The sequence below is a fragment of the Cetorhinus maximus genome, chromosome 25 (assembly GCF_964194155.1).
Source record: "Cetorhinus maximus chromosome 25, sCetMax3.hap1.1, whole genome shotgun sequence".
Lineage (NCBI taxonomy): Eukaryota > Metazoa > Chordata > Chondrichthyes > Lamniformes > Cetorhinidae > Cetorhinus > Cetorhinus maximus.
In genome coordinates this window covers 44,465,588-44,488,057 of record NC_135903.1, presented here as the reverse complement: position 1 = coordinate 44,488,057, position 22,470 = coordinate 44,465,588, and the positions used below count along the sequence as shown (strand labels likewise).

The 22,470-nt window shown below is 45.3% G+C and overlaps 1 protein-coding gene across 3 annotated transcripts in view; it reads right to left on the bottom strand.

Annotated features, from left to right (window-relative positions):
• Positions 1 to 4,642: 4,642 nt before the first annotated feature.
• The window catches only part of strada (STE20 related adaptor alpha), a 94,932-nt gene continuing 77,104 nt past the window's right edge, over positions 4,643 to 22,470 (bottom strand). For all 3 annotated transcript variants that reach the window (XM_078529877.1, XM_078529880.1, XM_078529878.1), the window contains 5 exons: positions 16,612 to 16,783; positions 12,379 to 12,483; positions 7,748 to 7,989; positions 7,151 to 7,193; positions 4,643 to 5,943 (listed from right to left, as the gene is read on the bottom strand). In XM_078529877.1, the coding sequence (XP_078386003.1) occupies positions 5,791 to 5,943; positions 7,151 to 7,193; positions 7,748 to 7,989; positions 12,379 to 12,483; positions 16,612 to 16,783 (715 nt within the window). In that variant the 3' untranslated portion in view covers positions 4,643 to 5,790. The remainder of the gene's footprint in view (positions 5,944 to 7,150; positions 7,194 to 7,747; positions 7,990 to 12,378; positions 12,484 to 16,611; positions 16,784 to 22,470) is intronic.

Sequence of the window (22,470 nt, the reverse complement as noted above, 5' to 3'; positions counted from 1 at the left end):
TGGTCCCCCAATGCTACTTCATCCACTTGCCAGCTTCATTTCCAAATACTAAATTTAGAACTTCACCCCCTCTCGTTGGGCTTATGTGCTGGCTAAAAAAATTCTCTTGAATGCAGTTCAAGTGTTTTGCCCTTCACACTGTTTGCACCCCAATTGTTATTAGGGCAGTTCAAGTCCCCAACGATTACTGCTGTATTGTTTTTGCATTCAGAAATTTGTCTACATATTTGCTGCTCTCTTCCACTATTTGGGGGTCTATAGTACACTCCGAGCAGTGTGGCTGCCCCTTTTTTATTTCTGAGCTAAACCCACATGGCCTCATTTGATGCCTCATTTAGTATATCATCCCTCTTCACAGCTGTAATTGATTCTTTAATCAATAATTCTACACCCCCACCTTCTTTTAATCCCCCTCCCTATCCTGTCTGAAAACTCTATATCCAGGGATGTTGAGCTGCCATATTTGCCCCTCAAGCCAAGTTTCTGTTATAGTAACAATATCACGTTGCCATGTGTCTGTGTGCCCTCAGTTCATTGGCTTTATTTGCTATCCTCCTTGCATTTACATATATACCTTTTAACTCTGCCACATTCCTGTGCTGTACACTTTTTAACCTGTGCTTCTTCTGTCTTTCAGAGTCACTTGCTAATTCTCCATCTCCCGTTTCCAGCTCTGACTTTGCCCTCAGGTTTCTATTCATTCATGGGCCAGCATTTATTACCCATTCCTAGTTGCCTTTGAGAAGGTGGTGGTGAGCTGCCTTCTTGAACCGCTGCAGTCCCTGTGGTGTTGGTACACCCATAGTGCTGTTAGGAAGGGAGTTCCAGGATTTTGACCCAGTGACAATGAAGGAACGGCGATATATTTCCAAATCAGGATGGTGAGTGATTTGGAGGAGTGGATAGGCTTTGGGGAGTCAGGAAGTGGGTTACTCGTTGCATTATTCCTAGCCCCTGACCTGCTCTTGTAGCCACAGTATTTATATGGCTAGTCCAGTTCAGTTTCTTGTCAACAGTAACCCCCAGGATGTTGATACTGGGGGAATCAGTGGTGGTAGTGTCATTGAACATCAAGAGGCGATGGTTGGATTCTCTCGTGTTGGAGATGGTCATTGCCTGACATTTGGGTAGTGCGAATGTTACTTGCCACTTGTCAGCCCAAGCTTGGATATTGTTCAGGTCTTGCTGCATTTGGACATGGACTCCTTCCGTATCTGAGGAGTCGCGAATGGTGCTGAACATTGTGCAATCATCAGCGAACATCCCCACTTCTGATCTTATGATGGAAGGAAGGTCAATGAAGCAGCAGTTGGGGACACTACCTTGAGGAACTCCTGCAGTGACGTCCTGGAGCCGAGGTGACTGATCTCCGACAAACACAACCATCTTCCTTTGTGCCAGGTATAACTCCGACCAGAAGAGTTTTCCCCGATTCCCATCCCCCTGCCAATCTAGTTTAACCCCACCCCCCACAGCACTGGCAAATCCCCCTGCGAGGATATTCATCCCAGTCCTGTTCAGGTGTAGACCGTCCAGCTTGTACAGGTCCCACCTTCCCCCAGAACCGGTCCCAATGCACCAGAAATCTGATGCCTCCCTCTTACACCAAATTTCCAGCCACGTGTTTATTTGCTCAATTCTCCTGTTTCTATACTCACTTGCACGTGGGCTCTGGGAGTAATCCTGAGATTATTGCTTTAGAGGTCCTGCTTTTCAATCTCCTTCCTAAAATCTGCTTTCAGGACCTCATCCCCTTTCCTACTCAATTCATTGGTACCAACGTGTACCATGACCTCTGGCTGACCCCCCTTTTCAGCAGAATTTCCTGCAGCTGCTCCGTGACATCCTTGACCCTGGCACCAGGGAGGCAACATACCATGCTGCAGTCATGTCTACGGCCACAGAAATGCCTCTTTCCCCTAACAAATCCCCTATCACTATGGCTCTTCCTTTCTTCTTCCTCCCCTCCAGTGCAGCTGAGCTGCCCATGGTGCCACAAACTTGGCTCTGACTGCACTCCTCTGAGGAACTAGCACCATCACCAGCTTCCAAAAAAGAAAACTGATTTGTGAGTAGGACCCCAAGGGACTCCTACACCACCTGCCTAGTTTTCTTGGACTGCCTGGCGGTCATCCATTCCCTTTCTATCTCCAGGCTCCTAAGCTGTCATGTGACTACCTCTCTGAAAATGCTATCCACATAGCGCTCAGCCTTGTGGATGCACCACAGTGACTCCAGTCGCTGCTCAAGCTCCGAAACCCAGAGCTCAAGGTTCTTTAACTAATGACATTTCCTGCACGTGGTTGTCTTGGACATTGGGAGCGGCCACAACTTCCCACATATTACAGGACACGCATTCCACATGACCAAGCTATCCTGCCATGGCTTCAATTTACTTCTTTTACGTTTACTTTATTTTACTTTGGTTTACTTCTATTAACTTATTACTTGGCCTACTTAATAAACATTACCAAAAGTACAGTACCTAATTTATTTTAAACCTTAGGAATAGAATAAAGCTTAAACACTTGCTAGATACTCACCAGATACTCACCAAACAGCTAGTTTCTTCTCCAACCAAATTGTGATATCACAGGAAAGAAGCAATTTTTTTCCTCACTCTCCTTTCGAACTCAGCACGGGCCAGTTCCAAGCAGCTGACCGGTCCACCTCTCCAACTGCTCTTCCCAAAGGTGAGTGATGTAGGCTGCGCTCCGCGGATTGTATTTATTCTCTCCCTGCCCCGTGTATCTCCCGTAGGTCCACCTCCTCTTCCGGAAGATGAGCGATGTAGGCTGTACTCCCCTGAAAGTTTCCCTCCAAGTCACTCACCATCCTGCCTTGGAAATATATCACTGTTCCTTCACTTTTGCTGGGTCAAAATCCTGGAGCTCCCTCTCTAACAGCACTGTGGGTGTACCTACACCACATGGACTGCAGCAGTTCAAGACGACAACTCACCATCACCTTCTCAAGGGCAATTAGGGATGGGCAATTAACGCTGGCCTAGCCAGTGACACCCACATCCCATGAATGAATAAAAAAACTAAAGCTTTTGATAAAGTCCCACGTAAGAGGTTAGTGTATAAAATTAAAGCACATGGGATTGGGGGTAATATATTGGCATGGATTGAGAATTGGTTAGCAGACAGGAAACAGAGTAGGAATAAACGGGTCTTTTTCAGAGTAGCAGGTGGTGACTAGTGGGGTACCACAGAGATCAGTGCTTGGGCCCCAGCTATTCACAATATATATATCAACGATTTGGATGAGGGAACCAAATGCAATATTTCCAAGTTTGCTGATGACACAAAACTAGGTGGGATGTGAGTGGTGAGGAGGATGTAAAGAGGCTTCAAGGTGATTTAGACAAGTTGAATGAGTGGGCAAACACATGGCAGATGCAGTATAATGTAGATAACCTCACAGTTATCCACTTCGGTAGGAAAAACAGAATGGCAAAGTATTATTTAAACGTGATAGATTGGGAAATGTTGATGTACAAAGAGACCTGCATGTCCTTGGACACCAATCACTGAAAGCAAGCATGCAGGTGCAGCAAGCAGTTAGGAAGGCAAAAGGTAAGTTGGCCTTCATTGCATGAGGATTTGAGTACAGGAGCAAGGGTGACTTGCTGCAGCTATACAGGGCCTTGGTGAGACCACACCTGGAGTAGTGTGTGCAGTTTTGGTCTCTGTACCTAAGAAAGGATATGCTTGCCATAGATGGAGTGCAGCGAAGGTTTACCAGGCTGATTCCTGGGATGGCAGGATTGTCATTTGAGAAGTGATTAGGCCGACGAGACCTGTGTTCACTGGAGTTTAGAAGGACGAGAGGGGATCTCATTGAAATGTATAAAATTCTGACATGGCTGGACAGACTGGATGTAGGGATGCTTCCTCTGGCTGGGGGGCGGGGGTCTGGAATAAGGGGTCACAGTCTCAGGATATGGGTAGACTATTTGGGACTGAGATGAGGAGAAACTTCTTCACTCAGAGGTGGTAACCTGTGGAATTCTCTACCACAGAAGGCTGTGGAGGCCAAGTTAATGAATATATTTAAGAAGGAAATAAATAGATTACTCTAAAGGTGTCAAGGGGTATGGGAAGAGAGCAGGAACATGGCATTGAGGTAGAGGACGAGCAATGATTATATGAATGGTAGAGCAGGCTTGAAGGACCTGGCAGCCTACTCTTGCTCCTATTTTCTTTGTTTCTATGTTTCACTCAAATTGCCCTGTATCTAACTGTACAATAATATAAGCTGGGGATGTAGCAATAGCATTCTCTTGTGACCTACACCAGATCATTCTGTCGTCTGCATTTGTGTTTCTGCAGTCTCTCTGATGGTAATATCATATAAGACAAGGTTTGATATGAATCGTAGGCTGTTGAGGTGTCAGGTAGATAATTTCTCTCTAGACTGGCATCCCATCTACAGGACTATGGAAGAAGCACTAGTCTGGCAATTGCACGAAGAGGAGCTCCACGAAGAGTTGCATATTGGGAATGACAAAGATTGCAGCTGTGGTCAGAAACTGAATAATTATCTTTCATCGGGATGCAAAACCCTACCTCTTAGTTCAACAGCCTTTTCCCCATCTCCAAGAGTTCTTACAATAAACAAAAATGTTCAAAGAAAATGAAAATACACACTTTTATTGCCACATTATTTTTCTCCTGGGTTGCTGACAGCACTGTTCAGGAGATTAAATCTAAAATTCTGAGACTCCAGGGCAGTCCTGGAGGAGTTAGGAATCCTACTTTTCCAAAAAGGGGATATCAGACAGCTGAGAGCTTCTGTGATTCCAAGGGATTGTGACTATCTGGTGAGTTGCTCATGTAGGGTTTGAGCCAACTCAGATCCACTGGAGAATCCTGGCCTAGGGCATCTCTCAGCTGGCCAGTTGAGACCAGGTCCTTCAAGAGGAGATCCGGTATATCTGAAAATTGCTCCTGTTCTAGCTCTGATGGGAGCCATACTGAAGCCAACTCAACAGTCTGTGGAGCCATGGATCTCACAGTCGAGCTCAACCCATGTTCTGCTGACTCCTTCTATTTACCTGCATTTGACTCGAGGCAGCACTGACTGGAAAATGCACCCCTCTCTGTTTCTCTAAAGCTGAGAGATAAAAAAAAAATCAACCCAATGGACTTGACAAATTCAGGACCAGGGTCCTGCATGGGAGAGAATCCAAATTAAAAATTGTTGCATCTGGGACTTGTCCAGTATACAAGGATTCCGCACATGTATACCCAAGTGCAACTTTCATATTGATTGAGTCTGAATAAATAACAATTCAGGTATAAAGGGATTTTATGTAAGAAGGTAATAAAACATTATCAGGGTACATTGCACGCCTCCATTGTGACACGAGGGGGTTTGAGTACAATGCCTCTGTACCCTCAAGCGGTGAAGTGTGAAGACACTGTCTCTGTACTCATGAGGAGTGTGAGGTGAGGGCAATACCTCATTACTCATGAGGGGTGTGGGTACACTGCCTCTGCACTCACTATTCACTAGCTGCTGGTACAGTTACTGTAAAAGGGTAAAGGTTTTGATCAGAAATCTCTTGAGTTCAAGTTGAGTAACAATGTTCAGGCGGTGGTCCCTGGTCCACCTGAGCTGGTTCGATGGGCACACACATTATTCAGCTTCCATCAGTACCACAGGTTGCTGGATCCCAGCTAACAATTGTAAGTTAATGAAGTTGGCTTTTTATGTAAAAAAAAGATTACAAATAAAGACCATCAGTGTCATGCAGTCACTGCACGTGCATGGGCTCCACTTTCAGAAGTCCCAGTCCTCCACGTCCAGCTGCTCCAGGCTGGATGCCAGTCCGGCCATCCCTCGCAACTCGTGTGGGTGAGTTCCTTCCAGGTCTGTCATAGGGGTTACGGGTCGGAGCAGGTCGGGAAGCACCTCCACCACTCGACGTTTCAGCTTGAAAAAAGAAAAGTGAATGAGTCCGTGCCTATCACAGCTCAGAGAAAGGAGCAGAACTGACAGGAATGGGGAGCTGACAAACTGGTGAAACTACAGCAGCCACCCTCCCTGCATGAACATGTAGAAAACTTGTTTTTATTCTTTCATGGGAGATGAGTGACACTGGCAGGGCCAACATTTGTAATAATCTTAACTTCACAGCAAAAAAGGTCCAAAATGGTTTTAACCTCCAGGTTCGATATGATTGTGACACTGAGGGGTTACAGAAATTATACTCACTTTGCGATGTGTTTTCAAAAACTCATCACCCAGTGTCTGGAGTCCCTATCAATCTACAACAGAAAAACATTGGACACCAGCTTCATCTCGCTAACTATTAAAACAGGACCGAGATCTTCACAGCTTCCAATATCTCCATGCTTAAGGAAGGATATACTTGCAGTGGAGGTGGTACAGCAAAGGTTCACTAATTTGGTCCCTGGGATGAGCAGGCTGTCCTATGATGAGAAGCTGAGTAAATTAGGTTTACATTCTCTAGAGTTTAGAAGAAAGGGAAGCAATCTCATTGAAACCTACAAGATTCTGAAGGGGCTTGATAGGGCAGACACAGAGATTGTCACAGTTTCAGGATAAGGGACCGGTCATTTAAGACCGAGATGAAGAGAAATTACTTCACTCAAAGGGTCCTGAATCTTTGGAATTCTCTATCCCAGAGGGTTGTGGATGCTCCACTGTTGAATATGTTTAAGGCTGGGAAAGACAGATTTTTGGTCTCAGGGAATTAAGGGATATGGGGAACGGGCAGGGAAAGTGGAGTTGAAGCCCAAGATCAGCCATGATCGTATTGAATGTCGGAGCAGGCTCCATGGGCTATGTGGTGTACTCCTGCTCCTATTTCTTGTGTTCCTCCCTCCCAGGCCTTCTTTCTCACATCCCTTCTTTCAACTTATCTCCCATAAACTCCTCTCCATCTTCCCATCCTCTTTGTCTCTCTCACCTTCTATCTCTCTTCCCAAGATGATATGCAGTGAGTGCAGTCCATCAAAATTGCAGTCTCACTATGAGCTTTTGAGAAAAACCTTATTTTCTAGAATGCCTTACTCCACTCTCCCCATGCCAACAATAAAATGAACCCCTAGGGATCAGAGAGGGCATGGAGTGACGGCAGAGCTGAATATAGAAGGAAAAATTACCATGCACATACCTGCTTCACAAACGAATGGTTGAGTAATGCACTGGCTGAGGGTCTATAAAGAACACACAAGGGCAAGAGTCAGTCAAGAGTGTTAAAGCAGACAGCATCAACTGCAGCAGTGAGGGTGACGCAGATTAACCACAGTTCGATGGGAAAAATACTTTCTTAATGGTGCAGTTGGTAAAAACAGCAGTAACTGCCTCACACAGACCAGGTGGTTTTGAGTTCAATCTCTGCCCTCTGTTGCATTAGCCAATCTCAGCTAGGTGCTACATTGCCCCGGGGGAGGTGCCAATCAGCCAGTGATCCATGTTGGAATATGAGCAAGTCAACATCAGAATCAGACTTGGATGATTGTCCTGAGCATTCACTGAGATTGGTCAGTTGGCTGCAGTGTCATTGCAAGAGACACAGCATTTAAGCAGAATCGAGGGAAATTTACTCTGCATCCAACATCTGACCTAGGAATACTGAATATCAGAGAGCTAAAATGGAAAGGATTTCATCCCCTGGCATTATCAACTTTATAAGCAAAAATACTAATTTTGTGAATGAAATCTAGCCATGAAACAGCCAACATCAAATCTGCTTTCACAATGATTGTACCTCTGCTCAGGCTCCCGCTGTAAGCACAACTCCACAAAATTGTGGAAGAGCCCAGAGAAGGTCCTGTTGTATGGATGCTGCACCTGTTCCCCATTTGTTGTTCGTGTTCCACAAGCAGCAGAACTCTCTACGATACCCGAATCCACCGCTGACTGGGAGTTTGTCATCAACAGCTCCTCTGCAGGGATAGTAGTGGTGTCCAGTAGGCAGGGCACTGTCCCATTCAACTTCTCCAGCAACATCTGAGAACAGCAAAAGATCCATGGGAATAAGAGATAAATGTTTTAAATCCAAATTAGAAACAGAAAATGCTGGAAAAACTCAGGTCTGACAGCGTCTGTGGAGAGAGAATCAGAGTTAACATTTCAAGTCCATATGACTCTTTTTCAGAGCTAAAGAGAGGTAGAAATATGATGGATTCTATATTATTTAAGAGGGGGTGGAGCAGGTGGAGCCAAATAGAAGGTCAGGGATAGGTGGGAGCTCAGGAGAGATTGACAAAAATGTCATGGACACAAGACGAAGGGAGTGTTAATGGTAGTGTTAAAGACTAAAGAAGGTGCTGATAGCGGCATAAAGGTGATGGCAGAATGTGTTAACGGCAGAACAAGGGCCAGTATTCTGTGAAATCACAACATAGAAACAAGTGACACATGGTCCAGTGGGGGATGGGGTAGGGGTGGTTGGGGAAAAAGGATGAAAAAATTAATAAATAAATAATAAAAATTGGATTAAAAAAAGGAGTCAAGATGAAGGAGAGAGTTCACGCTCTGAAGTTGAAGCTATAAGATTGGGCTTATCAGCAACCTCGTAAATGGAGCTTAATCCATTTGTTCACCATGTAAGCTTGATGCTGAAATAGGGGCATCGAGGGCATCCTGCAGGATAATAGCTACCCTAATCAGATCATTGCGTGATACACACGTGAAAACTCATGAACGGGCCTAAGGCTGTCACATTCGGCACTGAAAAGTGCCCCGTCTACCTCAGATTACCCGGATAGGGTGGATGTGGAGAGGACGTTTCCTCTTGTGGGAAAATCTAGAACTAGGGGTCACCCATTTAAAACGGAGATCAAGTAAAATTTTTTTCTCTCAAAGGGTCATGAGTCTTTGGAACTCTTCCTGAAAAGGTGGTAGAAACAGGATTTTGAATATTTTTAAGGTAGAGGTGGATAGGTTATCGGGGGTAGGTGGGATGCACAATTGAAGTTACAATCGGATCAGCCATGATCTTATTAAATGATGGAGCAGGCTTGAGGGGCTGAATGGCCTACTCCTTGTTCTTATGTTCGTAAAAATTCGAACGACAGATGAAGCTAGCTGCTTCACGCTGCGACTATGCAGTGGTGACGCAAGTGGTATTCACCACCAACAGGATGCTGCCATGAAACCAAAAAGATGTTCTGCCTATCACACAAATGAGTAATGTAGTAAATGAATTTCAGTGCCAGTGTGATGCTCGGTATATAGGCCATACAGCCCAAAGACTGGCTGATCGTATCAAACAGCATGTCCTTTCCACTGTTCACAACAGGCAAGGTACAGACTGTATCCAACCAGCCAGTACTTGTGAAGCTCAAACAGTGTCAAACATTAGATGTGATTCTGCGATTGGACAACATTTGCTAAGTAATCCTCAGTGTGCTAAAAATTACGCCGGCAATCAATTTGTCAGTTGGGTTAGCAGTGTGGCGCATGTGTGTACTGGAAGCTACATATATTAATACACAGGGCCCTGCTCTGTGTAGACAGAAAGAACATTGTGCCTGTTTCAGCTAAACAAAATATGAGAGTGCCATTCGCTGGTTCATTCCTCAGGGCAGTGCCTTGACCAGAGTCAAGCTGCCTGGATTAAATTTCAAACAATGCTTGGCAGTTAACTGTCAGTCACCATTAACTGGTGCATTCTCCATGGCAACACCTCTATCAGAGTTCACTTGCCAACCAATCGGCACTCTCTTCTCATATAGTATAAAGTTGTTGCTTCCCCGGCATTGGTATTCATTCTTGAGATTGTCCTGATGAGTGCAAGACAAAAAGCTTCAACAAAATGTCTTTTTACAGCAACAAGAATCTGCTCGGGTAGAGCTAAGAAAAAGTAAAGGGCAGCAAACATTGGTAGGAATTATTTATAGGCCAAACAGTATTGGTGTTGTAGGGCACAGTATAAATCAGGAAATAGGTGCATGGAACAAAGGTAATATAGTAACCATGGGAGACTTCAATCTACACATAGACTGGGTAAATTTAATGAGTATTAATGCCATGGAGGACAAATTCCTGGAATGTTTACAAGATAGTTTTCTAGAACAGTTTGTTGAAGAACCAATGAGAGAATGGGCCATTTCAGAGGAAGGACCAATTAATAATCTTGTTGTAAGAACTTTCAGGGAAGAGTGAGCATAATATGATGGCACGTTCCATTAAGTTTGAAAACAGAATCTCTCAGTGCAGAAGAGGCCCTTTGGCCAATCGAGTCTGCACCGACACGTGAGAAACACCTGACCTACCTACATAATCCCATTTACCAGCACTTGGCCCATAGCCTTGAATGTTATGATGTGCCAAGTGCTCATCCAGGTACTTTTTAAAGGATGTGAGGCAACCCGCCTCCACCATCCTCTCAGGCAGCGCATTCTAGACTGTCACCACCCTCTGGGTAAAAAAGTTTTTCCTCACATCCTCCCTAAACCTCCTGTCCCTCACCTTGAACTTATGTACCCTCGTGACTGACCCTTCAACTAAGTGGAACAGCTACTCCCTATCCACCCTGTCCATGCCCCTCATAATCTTGTACACCTCGATCAGGTCGCCTCTCAGCCTTCTCTGCTCCAATGAAAACAACCCAAGTCTATCCAACCTCTCTTCATAACTTAAATGTTTCATCCCAGGCAACACCCTGGTGAATCTCCTCTGCACCCCCTCCAGTGTAATCACATCCTTTCTATAATGTGGTGACCAGAACTGCACAAAGTACTCCAGCTGCGGCCTCACCAAGATTCTATACAACTCCAATATGACCTCCCTACTTTTGTAATCTATGCCTTGATTGATAAAGGCAAGTGTCCTATATGCCTTTTTCACCACCCCACTAACATGCCCCTCCACCTTCAGAGATCTGTGGACACACACACCAAGGTCACTTTGTTCCTCAGAACTTCCTAATGCCATGCCATTCATTGAATACTTCCTTGTCAAATTACTCCTTCCAAAGTGTATCGCCTCACACTTTTCAGGGTTAAATTCCATCTGCCACTTATCTACCCATTTGACCATCCTGTCTATATCTTCCTGTAGCCCAAGACACTCAACCTCACTGTTAACCACCCAGCCAATCTTTGTGTCATCCGCAAACTTACTAATCCTACCCCCCCACATAGTCATCTATGTCATTTACATAAATGAAAATTATGTTGTGAGGATGATGCGAAGAGACTTAAAAGGGGCTTGGATAGACTTAGTGAGTGGACAAGAACATGGCAGATGGAATATGATGTGGACATGTGTGAGGTTATCCACTTCGGTGGGAGGAATGGAGGTACATAGTATTTTTTAAATGGAGGGAGATTAGGAAATGTTGATGTCCAAAGGGATCTGGGTGCCCTTGTTCATAAATCACTGAAAGCAAACATGTAGGTACAGCAAGCAATTAGGAAGGCAAATGGAATGTTGGCCTTTAGCACAAGAGGATTTGAGTACAGGAGTAAAGATGTCTTGCTTCAATGATATTGAAGCTTAGTGAGACTGCACCTGGAGTATTGTGTAGAGTTTTGGTCCCCTTACCCAAGCAAGAGTATACTTACGATAGAGGGAGTGCAGTGGAGGTTCACCTGACTAATCCCTGGGGTGGCGGGTCTGTCCTTTGAGGAGAGATTGAGAAGACTAGGCCTGTATTCTCTAAAGTTCAGAAGAATGAGAGGTGATCTCATTGAAACTTACAAAATTAAGGGGACAGGGTAGATGCAGAAAGCATGTTTCTCCTGGCTATGGGGGTGGGTCTAGGACCAGGGGGCACATTTTCAGAATAAGAGGCAAGCCATTTAGGAATGGAATGAGGAGGAATTTCTTCACTCAAAGGGTAGTGAATCTTTGGACTTCTTCAACGCTGAGGGCTGTGGAAGCTCAGACACTGGATATGTTCAAGACAGAACTCAATAGATTTCTAGATACTAATAACATCAAGGAGTTTGGGGTAGCATGGGAAAATGTTCTAATTGAATGGCTGAGCAGGCTTGATGGGCTGAATGGCCTACTTCTGCTCCTATATTCAACTTTAAGACTTTGGTGTATGGAATTGTAAAGACTGGCTTATGTTGGTTCTGGAAATTGATTCTCAATCCAACTAGGCCTGAGTTAGTTTTGCTAACCGCATGATGAACAACAACATCCTGGTTAGATCAAATTTCATTTTATGAAGCTAAAAAGGGAAGAAAGTGAGTATTCTGTGGTTGAATTGAACTCTACCTGTGACAAATGTTAACAACAATTCTCAACCTGCCAATTAAACCTTCCTTTATTTTTCTCCACAGTCAATTGATCATTATATTATCAGAGCCCTGTGATGTGCCAATCTCATGCTGCAGTCTGTACCTATAGTAAGCAGTGCTGAGTACATTATAACACACATACCTGAGTTGCAGGCATATTTTTGAAAGGAACATGCCCATTAGCCAGCTCGCAGGCCGTTATTCCCAGGCTGTATATATCAGATTTGGCATCATAACCCTGCAGATTCTACAGGAAGGAAGGGAACAAAAGGTTCCAGGACACTTCAGTGAGCAGCTGTAAATATTATAACAAGGCATTAATACAAAGTTTCCAAATGATCAACCACCATGCAAATGGAACTCGGTGACTGGGGAACCCATGATCAGCTGCTAGGATCATAGGATCTGGCTCGCTCTACTGAAAGGCTTAAATTCAGATTACTGGAGTAATAAACCCGTGATACAGTGAATAAATAAATAGCTACTTCACACAACCTCCATCCTAAGAATGAGGGTGCAGGGCTCCAGTATTCATCGATTCCTCATGACCTAACCCCAATCCCACCCCATCCTCCTGGTCTCTGCCAATTTAATGAGAATCCTACTCCTAAGTGAACACAGTGGCAGTGATTTCAAACAGTGACCCAGCTGTCTTCAAAACAACAGGGTAATGAACACCATCTATCTTGGAATTCTGGGCAGGGGCCCTGACTTTTTAAAATCATTTACAGGATGTGGGTGTTGCTGGCTATGCCAACATATATTGCCCATCCCTCGTTGCCCTTGAAGGTGGGGGTGAGCTGCCTTCTTGACCCGCTGCAGTCCATGTAGTGTAGGTACACCCACCGTGCTGTTTGGGAGGGAGTTCCAGGATTTTGACCCAGCAACAGTGAAGGAGCGGATATATTTCCAAAGCAGGATAGTGAGTGACTTGGAGGGGAACTTCCAGATGGTGGTGTTCCCATCTATCTGCTGCCCTTGTCCTTCGAGATGGTGGCGTTTGTGGGTTTGGGAGGTGCTGCTTAAGGAGCCTTGGTGAGTTGCTGCAGTGCATCTTGTAGATGGTACACACTGCTTCTACTGTACGTCGGTGGTGGAGGGAGTGAATGTTTGTGGATATGGTGCCAATCAAGCGGGCTGCTTTGTCCTGGACGGTGTCAAGCTTCTTGGGTGTTGTGGGAGCTGCACTCATCCAGGCAAGTGAGGAGTATGCCATCACACTCCTGACTTGTGCCTTGTAGATGGTTGTCAGGTTTTGGGGAGTCAGGAGGTAAGTTACTCGCCATAGGATTCCTAACTTCTGACCTACTCTTGTACCCACAGTATTTATATGGCTAGTCCAGTTCAGTTTCTGTCAATGGTAACCCCCAGGATGTTGATAGCAGGAGATTCAGTGAAGGTAATGCCATTGAATGTCAAGGGGTGTTGGTTAGATTCTCTCTTGTTGGTCATTGTCTGGCACTTGTGTGACTAAAATGTTACTTGCCACGTGTCAGCCCAATTTTGCTAGAATGCAAAAGTAACCTCACCCTAAAACAACAGTTGCTACAGAAAGAATGTTCAACGTTTTAAACTGGAAGTACAGTCTCACATTGTCTGGATATTTCTTTCCAGATAGTATTCCTTCCTGCTACAGTAATATACAGGCTAAGGGCAGATATTCCCCCTCATCATTGTGAATGGAAGCACCACTAGTTCAGTAACAAACTTTTCACTACAAACCACTCTAACATGGAACTATCACCATTCCTTCATTGTTGCCGGCTGAAAATCCTGGAATCTCAGAATTTTAATGGCACAGAAGGAGGCCATTTGGCCCATCATGTCTGCGCCAGCTCTCCAAATGAGCATTATGACCTAGTGCCATTGCCCTTTATTTTCCCCGTACCCCTACACATTGCTTCTATTCAAACAGTCATCTAATGTCCTCGAATGCCTCGATTGAACCTTCCTCCACCACACTTCCAGGCAGTGCATTCCAGACCCGAACCACTTGCTGTGAGAAAAAATTTCTCATGTCACATTTGCTTCTTTTCAAATCACTAAGTCTGTGCCCTCTCGTTCTTGATCCTTTTATGAGTGGGAACAGCTTCTTCCTATTTACTTTGTCCAGCCCCCTCATGATTTTGAACATCTCTATAGTTCCTCTTAGCCACCTTCTCTCCAAGGAGAACAGTCCCAACCTCTCCAATCTCTCCTCATAGCTGAAGTTTCTCATCCCTGAAACCATTCTTGTAAACCTCTTCTGTACTCTCTCCAATGTGTTCACATCCTTCCTATAATGTGGTGCCAGAAGTGTACACAATACTCCAGCTGAGGTCTAACGAATGTCTTATATAAATTCAGCATAACCTCCTTGCTCTTGTATTCTATGCCCCTATTAATAAAGCCCAGGGTACTATATGCTTTATTAACTGCTTTCTCCACCTCCTGGTCTTTCTGCTCCTGTGTTCTCTTCAAAATTTCACCCCTTATTTTACATTGCCTGTCCATGTTCTTCCTACCAAAATGTATCACCTCACACTTCTCTGCATTGAACTTCATCTGCTATCTATCTGCCCACTCCACCAACTTGTCTATGTCCTCTTGAAGTTCCACACCATCCTCCTCACAGTTCACAACACTCCCAAGCTTCGTGTCACCCGCAAACTTTGAAATTGTCCTCTGCACACCAAGATCTAGATCATTAATATATCAGGAAAACCAAGAGTCCCAATACCCTGGGGAACTCCACTACAAACCTTCATCCAGCTCAAAAAATATCCATCAACTATTACTCTGTTTCCTATTATTCAGCCAATTTTGTATCCACGTTGCTACTGTCTCTTTTATTCCTTGAGCAATAACTTTTCTCACAAAACAAAAACAGAATTACCTGGAAAAACTCAGCAGGTCTGGCAGCATCGGTGGAGAAGAAATCAGTTAACGTTTCGAGTCTTCACGACCCTTCGGCAGAAGTCGTGAAGACTCGAAACGTTAACTGATTTCTTCTCCACCGATTCTGCCAGACCTGCTGAGTTTTTCCAGGTAATTCTGTTTTTGTTTTGGATTTCCAGCATCCGCAGTAGCTTTTAGCTTTTAACTTTTCTCACAAGTCTGTTGTGTGGCACTGATGAGGGGGAGGGGGAGTATCTGCCCTTAGTTTTCCTTCCTGCTACAGAAATACACAGGCTATCTGGGAAGAAATAATCAGACAGCGCGAGACTGTATTTCCAGTTTAAAACGCTGAACGTTCTTTCTGTAACAACAGCACTGTGAAGTATCTACATCGCTCAGACCACAGCGGTTCAAGAAGATAGCTCACCACCCCCTTCTCAAAGGCAATGAGGGATGGGAAATAAATACCAACCTTGCCAGTGAAACCCACATCCCATGACTTAATTAAGAAAAATCATTCCACACTCACACTTTGTTCTCAGAATCAGTAACCAACAATTGCAAGCAAGTGCATAAACAAGGAGGCGTATTCTGAGTGCAAACTGAATATAGGGGCACCAAACTCCTGACCAAGAACAGGAGGAGCATTAAGGCAAGCATTGCTTTTCAATCTGGGGTTGCATGAATCTACAGGCCTGGAGGTGAAAGCATGGAATCAACTGGGCAGGAAATATCAGTGTAAAGTCCATTGGAATCTTGGCACCAACTCTAGCGTTTTGTCAGAGACAGGCCATCATCATTGAACTAACTGGCTAGCAGTAGGCACGCAGCCTATAGAAACTCTCTTGCCACTAATAATCAGGGGTCTTTCAATTTTACTCAGCAGAATTCTGATTAATTCATAATTCATACTAGAAGCAAAGAGGAATATGGTAGTGATAGGAGACAGTATAGAGAGGGCGATAGATACAGTTCTCTGCAGCAGCAACCAGGAGCTCTGCAAGTTGTGTTGCCTGCCCGGTGCCAGGGTTAAAGGATATTTCCTCGCTGCTGGAGAGGAACTTGGAGGGGGAGGATCCTGTTGTCACGGTCCACGCGGAAACCAACTACATAGCGGAACATCATTCCTGGTTTAGTTACGTTAAACATATTTGAACATGCACCAGCAAATAATAAAAATGAAGATTTATCAGACTAGACTGATTTTGTTATGCTTTCTAGTACTATACCGGCAAGATTATAATAATAAAACGCAGCCCAACGTGCACATCAGAAGCATAGGTTTTGGGTGAAATTTTAACCCTGAAAGCTGTATCTTCACTATTGCAGCAAACTTTTGAGACCAGGGCAAGCTGTATCTCCTCTATAAATGTTGCATGGTTCCTGTAGAATACATGTACCAGGGGTTAGTCTGGTCACTATTACACCCACCCAAAGCTTCCAACTTCCTGTCACTCAATCTGTTAGAAGAGTTTGTTTAAAGCAGGTGTGAACTTACCTGTTGAAGCAGCTCGGGGCTTAGCCATGGTAATATTTTAACACTGTATTTTGGGAAGTCATGGATCACGCGTAGCCGCTGCCCATGGCTGATCATACTGAAAATACTGCGGAGTCCTGATAAATAGACCTGTCCATCTGACGATATTAGAATGTGACTGGCTTGAACACTCCTGAAAAGGAAGGAAGGAAATAAGATGGCTGTATTTACAGTTTGTTGATTTTACTCTATGTCACTTGCCATTACAGTGAGTGAGCCTGAGAGAGAACAGTGCTCGAGTGAAAAGCAGCAGCAGGGAGTCAGTGGGAATCAGAGTGCGCAGGTTAGAAAAAGGAAAAAAAAGTGTAATATAAGAAAGTGGGTCAAACATTGGTTGGTTTCTCTACTCTCTCTAAACTAGGGCATTCATTCATACTGGAAGCAAAGAGGAATATGGTAGTGATAGGAGACAGTATAACGAGCGCGATAGATACAGTTCTCTGCAGCAGCAACCAGGAGCTCTGAAAGTTGTGTTGCCTGCCCGGTGCCAGGGTTAAAGGATATTTCCTCGCAGCTGGAGAGGAACTTGGAGGGGGAAGATCCTGTTGTCATGGTCCACGTGGAAACCAACGACATAGTGGAACATCATTCCTGGTTCTACCCAAGAGAATTTGAGTGGTTAGGATCCAAATTAAAATGCAGAACATCAAAGGTATAATCATCTCTGGATTGTTACCTGAGCCACGTGCCAATTGGCAAAGGGTCAAACAGATTAGAGAATTAAACACATGGCTCAGTGGTGTGGGAAAAAGGGACTTTGATTCATTGGGTGCTGGCATCAGTGCTCAGGGAAGTGAGTGCTAATCTGTTGGGATGGGCTCCATAAACCCGGCTGGGCCCAGTGTCCTGGCCAATCGTATGACTAGGGCTGTGGACGGGGTTTTAAACTAATGGGGGAGAAGGGGAGGGTTTCTGTGTGGGGGGCTATTTAGGAATCTAAAGAGAAAGGTTGAGGCATTGGAACAGTGTATCAATGTGGGTAAAGACAAGCAACGTGGGGCATGATAAAGAGTTTAACAAAAATTGTACATCGGTGAACAAAGACATTGAAGTGAATAGGACATTGAAGGGAATAGAAGTAAAAATTTGAAATTAAAAGGTTATTTATCTGAATGCACAAAGCATCTGCAACAAGTTAGATGAACTAACAGCACAAATAGAGGCAAATAATATATATTTAATTGCAATTTCAGAGGCATGGTTACAATTTGACCAAAGTTGGGAAATAAATATTCCTGGGTACAGAATATTTCATAAAGAGACAGAATGATAAGGGAGGGGTAGCCCTGATAGTATAAGATTGCATAAGGTCATTAGTGAGAAAAAATCTGGCCTCAGATCATGAAGTACAATCAGCGTGGGTGGAAATTAGGAATAACAAGAGTCAGAAAACACTGGTGGGAGTAGTTTATAGGCCCCCAACAATAGTTATACTGTTGGACAGAGCATTAAATAAGAAATTATTGGAGCTTGTAACAAAGGAAATGTAATAATTGTGGGGGACTTTAATCTTCATATTTTTAGGCAGTCCTTCAGGGTCGAGGATGGCTTACTTCCACACTAAAAATGAATTCTCAGGTGACTAAAGAGTCCAATGCACGGCCTACAGTCTCTGTCACAGGCGGGGCAGACGGTGGTAGGTGGGTGGGGTGCTGCGTGCTCGTTTCGTTGTTGACGCTTGACTTCAGCTAGCCCTTGGCGATGAGACTCGAGGTGTTCAGCTCATTCCCGGATGCTGTCCCTCCACTTCGGGCTGTCTTGGGCCAGGGATTCCCAGATGTCGGCGGGGATGTTGCACTTTTTCAAGGAGGCTTTGAGGGTGCCCTTAAAGCGTTTCCTCTGCTCTCCTGGGGTTTGCTTGCCGTGTCAAAGCTCCAAGTAGAGCACTTGTTTCGGGAGTCTCGTGTCAGATATGCGGACGATGTGGCCTGCCCAGAGGAGCTGATCGAGCGTGGTCGATGCTTGGACTCTGTGGATGTTGGCCTGAGCGGGAACACTGACGTTGGTGCACCTATCCTGTCAATGGATTTGCAGAAGCAGTGCTGGTGGTACGTGTCCATAGGTTTGAGGTGCCTGCTGCACATGGTCCATGTCTCTGAGCCATATAGGAGGGCGGGTGTTACTACTACTCTGTAAACCATGAGCTTAGTGCTGGGTTTGAGGTCCTGGTCTCCAACACTCTCTTCCTCAGGCGGCTAAAGGTGTGCTGGCACACTGAACGTGGTGTTGAACCTCGCTGTCAATTTCTCCCCTTGTTCACAGTAGCTCCCAAGGTATGGAAAGTGGTTCACGTTGTCCAAGGCCTCGTCGTGGATTTTGATAATTGGGGGGCAGGGGTGGTGTGGAGAGGGCAGGTTGGCGGTGGACCTTTGTCTTACAGAGGTTTCGTGTAAGGCCTATGCTCTCATATGCCTTGGTGAAGGTTTGGCAATGGCTTGGAGCTCAGCCTCCGAATGTGCGCAGTTACAAGCATCGCCTCGCGTCGAAGACAGAGTCTCTGTTAAGATGATCTTTGACGTGCTCCTTCCAGCGGGTGCTGACTGCCTCTCTGTCCTTGATGAGCACCTCTCCGTTCTTGGCCAGCAGTGGAGTGGGGCCTTGGGTGCTTGGGCTGTAAGTGGTCTAGACTGTGCTAAAGCAGCCTCGCACGTCACGGTTGTTAGTTAACTGTTGGATCTCCTGCACTTTCTCCACCCATCTGTTCTTTAGGTTGTGGGTTTTTTGCTGGACTTCAGCCGTCTGTTGGGCTGCTTATTTGCTCTCGGGTTGGGTGGCTGTTTCAGGTTCAGAAATGCCTTGCGCTTACGGCTTATCAACTCCTGGATCTCCTGTTTGTTCTCATTGAACCAGCCTTGGTGTTTCCTGATCGAGTGACCAAGCATCTCTTCGCAGGTGCTGATGGAGGCCTCGAGGGCAGACCAGGTGCTGTGGACACTATCTCTGGGTCACCGGGAGTTGCCAGGTTGGCAGTGAGGCGCTGGCTGAATAGAGCTCTCTCATCAGGGGCCTTCAGTGCCAGTGTTGATTTTCCTGCGACATTGTTTTTGTTGCCATCGTTGCTTTGGGGCTGCATTGATGTTGATGATGGAGCGAATTAGGTGGTGCTCCGTCCAGCAGTTGGCACCCATCAAGGCACGGGTGACATGGATGTGCTTGCGGTTGCTCGCTCGGACAATGACCTAGTCGAACAGGTGCCAGTGCTTGGTGCAAGGATGTTGCCATGAGGCCTTGTACTTGTCTCTGACAGAACAAGGTGTTGGTTATGACAAGGCCGTGTTCCAGGCATTTTGTCAGGAGCTGGGTACCATTGGCGTTGGATTTCCCTATTCCCTCTCTGCCAATTACATCTCCCCAGAGGTCTGTGTCATTCCCAACTCTGGCACTGAAGTTGCCAAGGGGGATCAGCTTATTGCCCGCTGTGACTTGGGCCAGGGATTTTGAGGCTGGAGTAAAATTCCTCTTTGGACTCGTCCATCGCATCCAGTGTTGGGGCGTACGTGCTGACGATTGTAGCACATTGGCTCAGCTAGGGTGAGCTGAAGGGTCATGAGGTGCTTGTTTATCCCACAAGTGACGTCTCGGAGATGGCCAACTAGCTCGTTTTTAATGGCGAAGCCAACCCCATAGAGGCAGTGATCTTCTACTGGTTTATCCTTCCAGAAGGTGTAACCACCACCTTGTTCCTGCAGCTGGCTTTCTCCTGCCAGCTGGATCTCACTTAAGGCGGCACTGTCAATGTCAAAACATCTGAGCTCCCAGGCAACGGTAGCAGTACATCGATCTGGTCTGTCGCTGTTGGGGTTGTCCATGAGGGACCTAACATTCCAGGTCCTGGACTTCATTTTAAAGGGGGTGGAAGATGCCTGTGTGTGGGTTCTTTTAACATGGAGTGGCTGTTGCACACCAGCTACCAAACGGGTTTGACAGAGCGAGGCCTCAGTCCAGTGGCAAGGGGGCCTGAGACGATTAGAGACCAGGCTCCACTGTGTGGGCCTAGGACATACAGACACACAGTCCTACTGTCCTCTTTTCTCCTTTGCACAGGATCTCTCTCCCTGGGATTCAAAGAGCAGGTGGTGGCCTTGCAATCTCGCTGTTGGCCTGTGCTGCGCCACTCTGGGCAGTAACCATCAGGTGGTGATTCCTGCCTCCGGGTCCTCAACTGCCCTTCTGGGTGGTGATTGCTGTCTCTGGGCCCTCTTTTTGCCCACTCTTCCAGGTGATGGTTACGGCCTCCAGGTCCTCATCTGCTCTGGCTCTCCACTACCAGCTGCCTCTGTTTACATACTCCCGACTGCCTCTCCACTCGCGCTGTTTTCAGATTCCCGACTGCCTCTCCTCGCTGAATTCTCACTCTTTATACCCAGCTGAATCTGGCCTGAGGTCGAGGGGAGTAGCAGCTCGGGCCTAGTGTCCAGGGCCAAGCCTGCGCATTAATTCCTTCTTCCAGCGCATTCCCGGCTGAATTTACCTCGAATTCTGCCTTTATCCAAGGCTGAGGATTTTCACTCGCGGCTTCGAGTCTTTACCCGCAGCTCCGGTGGGGATTTAAACTCGGTATAAATCCAAAAGGACTGGAGTGGGTGGACAGGAGGCTGGAGGTAAGATGGTGGCACCCATCATTCATATATATCTTCATAATGACTGAGACAATCAAATTGGCAACAGTGGTCTTGAAGATGAGTTTGTAGAATGTTTTTATAACAGTTTCTTGGAACAATACGTGTGGAAACCACTGGGGATAAAGCTGGGATCTAGTATTGTGTAATGAAACGAGGTTAATTAGTAATGTCATAGTAAAAGATCTACTGGGAAATAGTGATCATAATACCATTGAATTCCAGGTTTAGTTTGAAAGTGAGGTACTCCAGTCACAAACAAGAATCTTAAACTTAAACAAAGCCAATTACATAGGTATGAGGGGAGAACTGGCTAAGGTTAATTGGGTAAATAGACTAAAAAGTATGGGGGTAAATGAATAGTCGGAAACATTTAAAGAAACAATTCAAAATCTTCAACAAAAATATATTCCATTGAAAACAAAACTCAGCAAGAAAGACCCATCCATGGCTCAATCAGGAAGTTAAGGATATAGTGTTAGATTTTAAAAAAGAGACTTACAATATTGCAAAAAAGAGTGGTAATTCTGAGGATTGGGAGTGTTTTAGAAACCAGCAGAGGGCTATCAAAAAGATAAAAAGAGGAAAGATAAAATGAGAGTAAACTGCCATAAATATTAAAACAGATTGTAAGACCTCTATAAATATATAAGGAGGAAGAGTAAACTTTGGCCGCTTAGAAGCAGAGACAGAAGAAATCATCATGAGGAATGAGGAAATGGGAGAAGCATTGAACAAATATTATGTCGGTCTTCATAGTAGAGGGCGCAAGTTTTATATCTAGGGGCTAAAAAGTGAAGAAATTAATATCAGCAGAGAAAAAGTACTGGACAACCTAAGGGAGTAAAATCCTACAAATCCCCAGACCTGATGGCTACAGAGAAGGACTTGGCGGTCGATTTGTCTAGGGAAGAGTGTGTAGATAGCCTGGATCATGTTGAGATCAAAAAAGAGGTGTTAGGCGTCTTGAAGAATATTAAGGTGGATAAGTCCCCTGGGCCAGATGGGATCTATCCCAGAGTACTGAGGGAGGCAAGGGAGGAGATTGCTGGGACCTTGACAGAAATCTCTGTATCCTCACTGGCTATGGATGAGGTCCCAGAGGACTGGAGAATGGCCAATGTTGTTCCTTTGTCTAAGAAGGGTAGCAGGGATAATCCAGGAAATTACAGGCCGGTGAGCCTTAGGTCAGTGGTAGGGA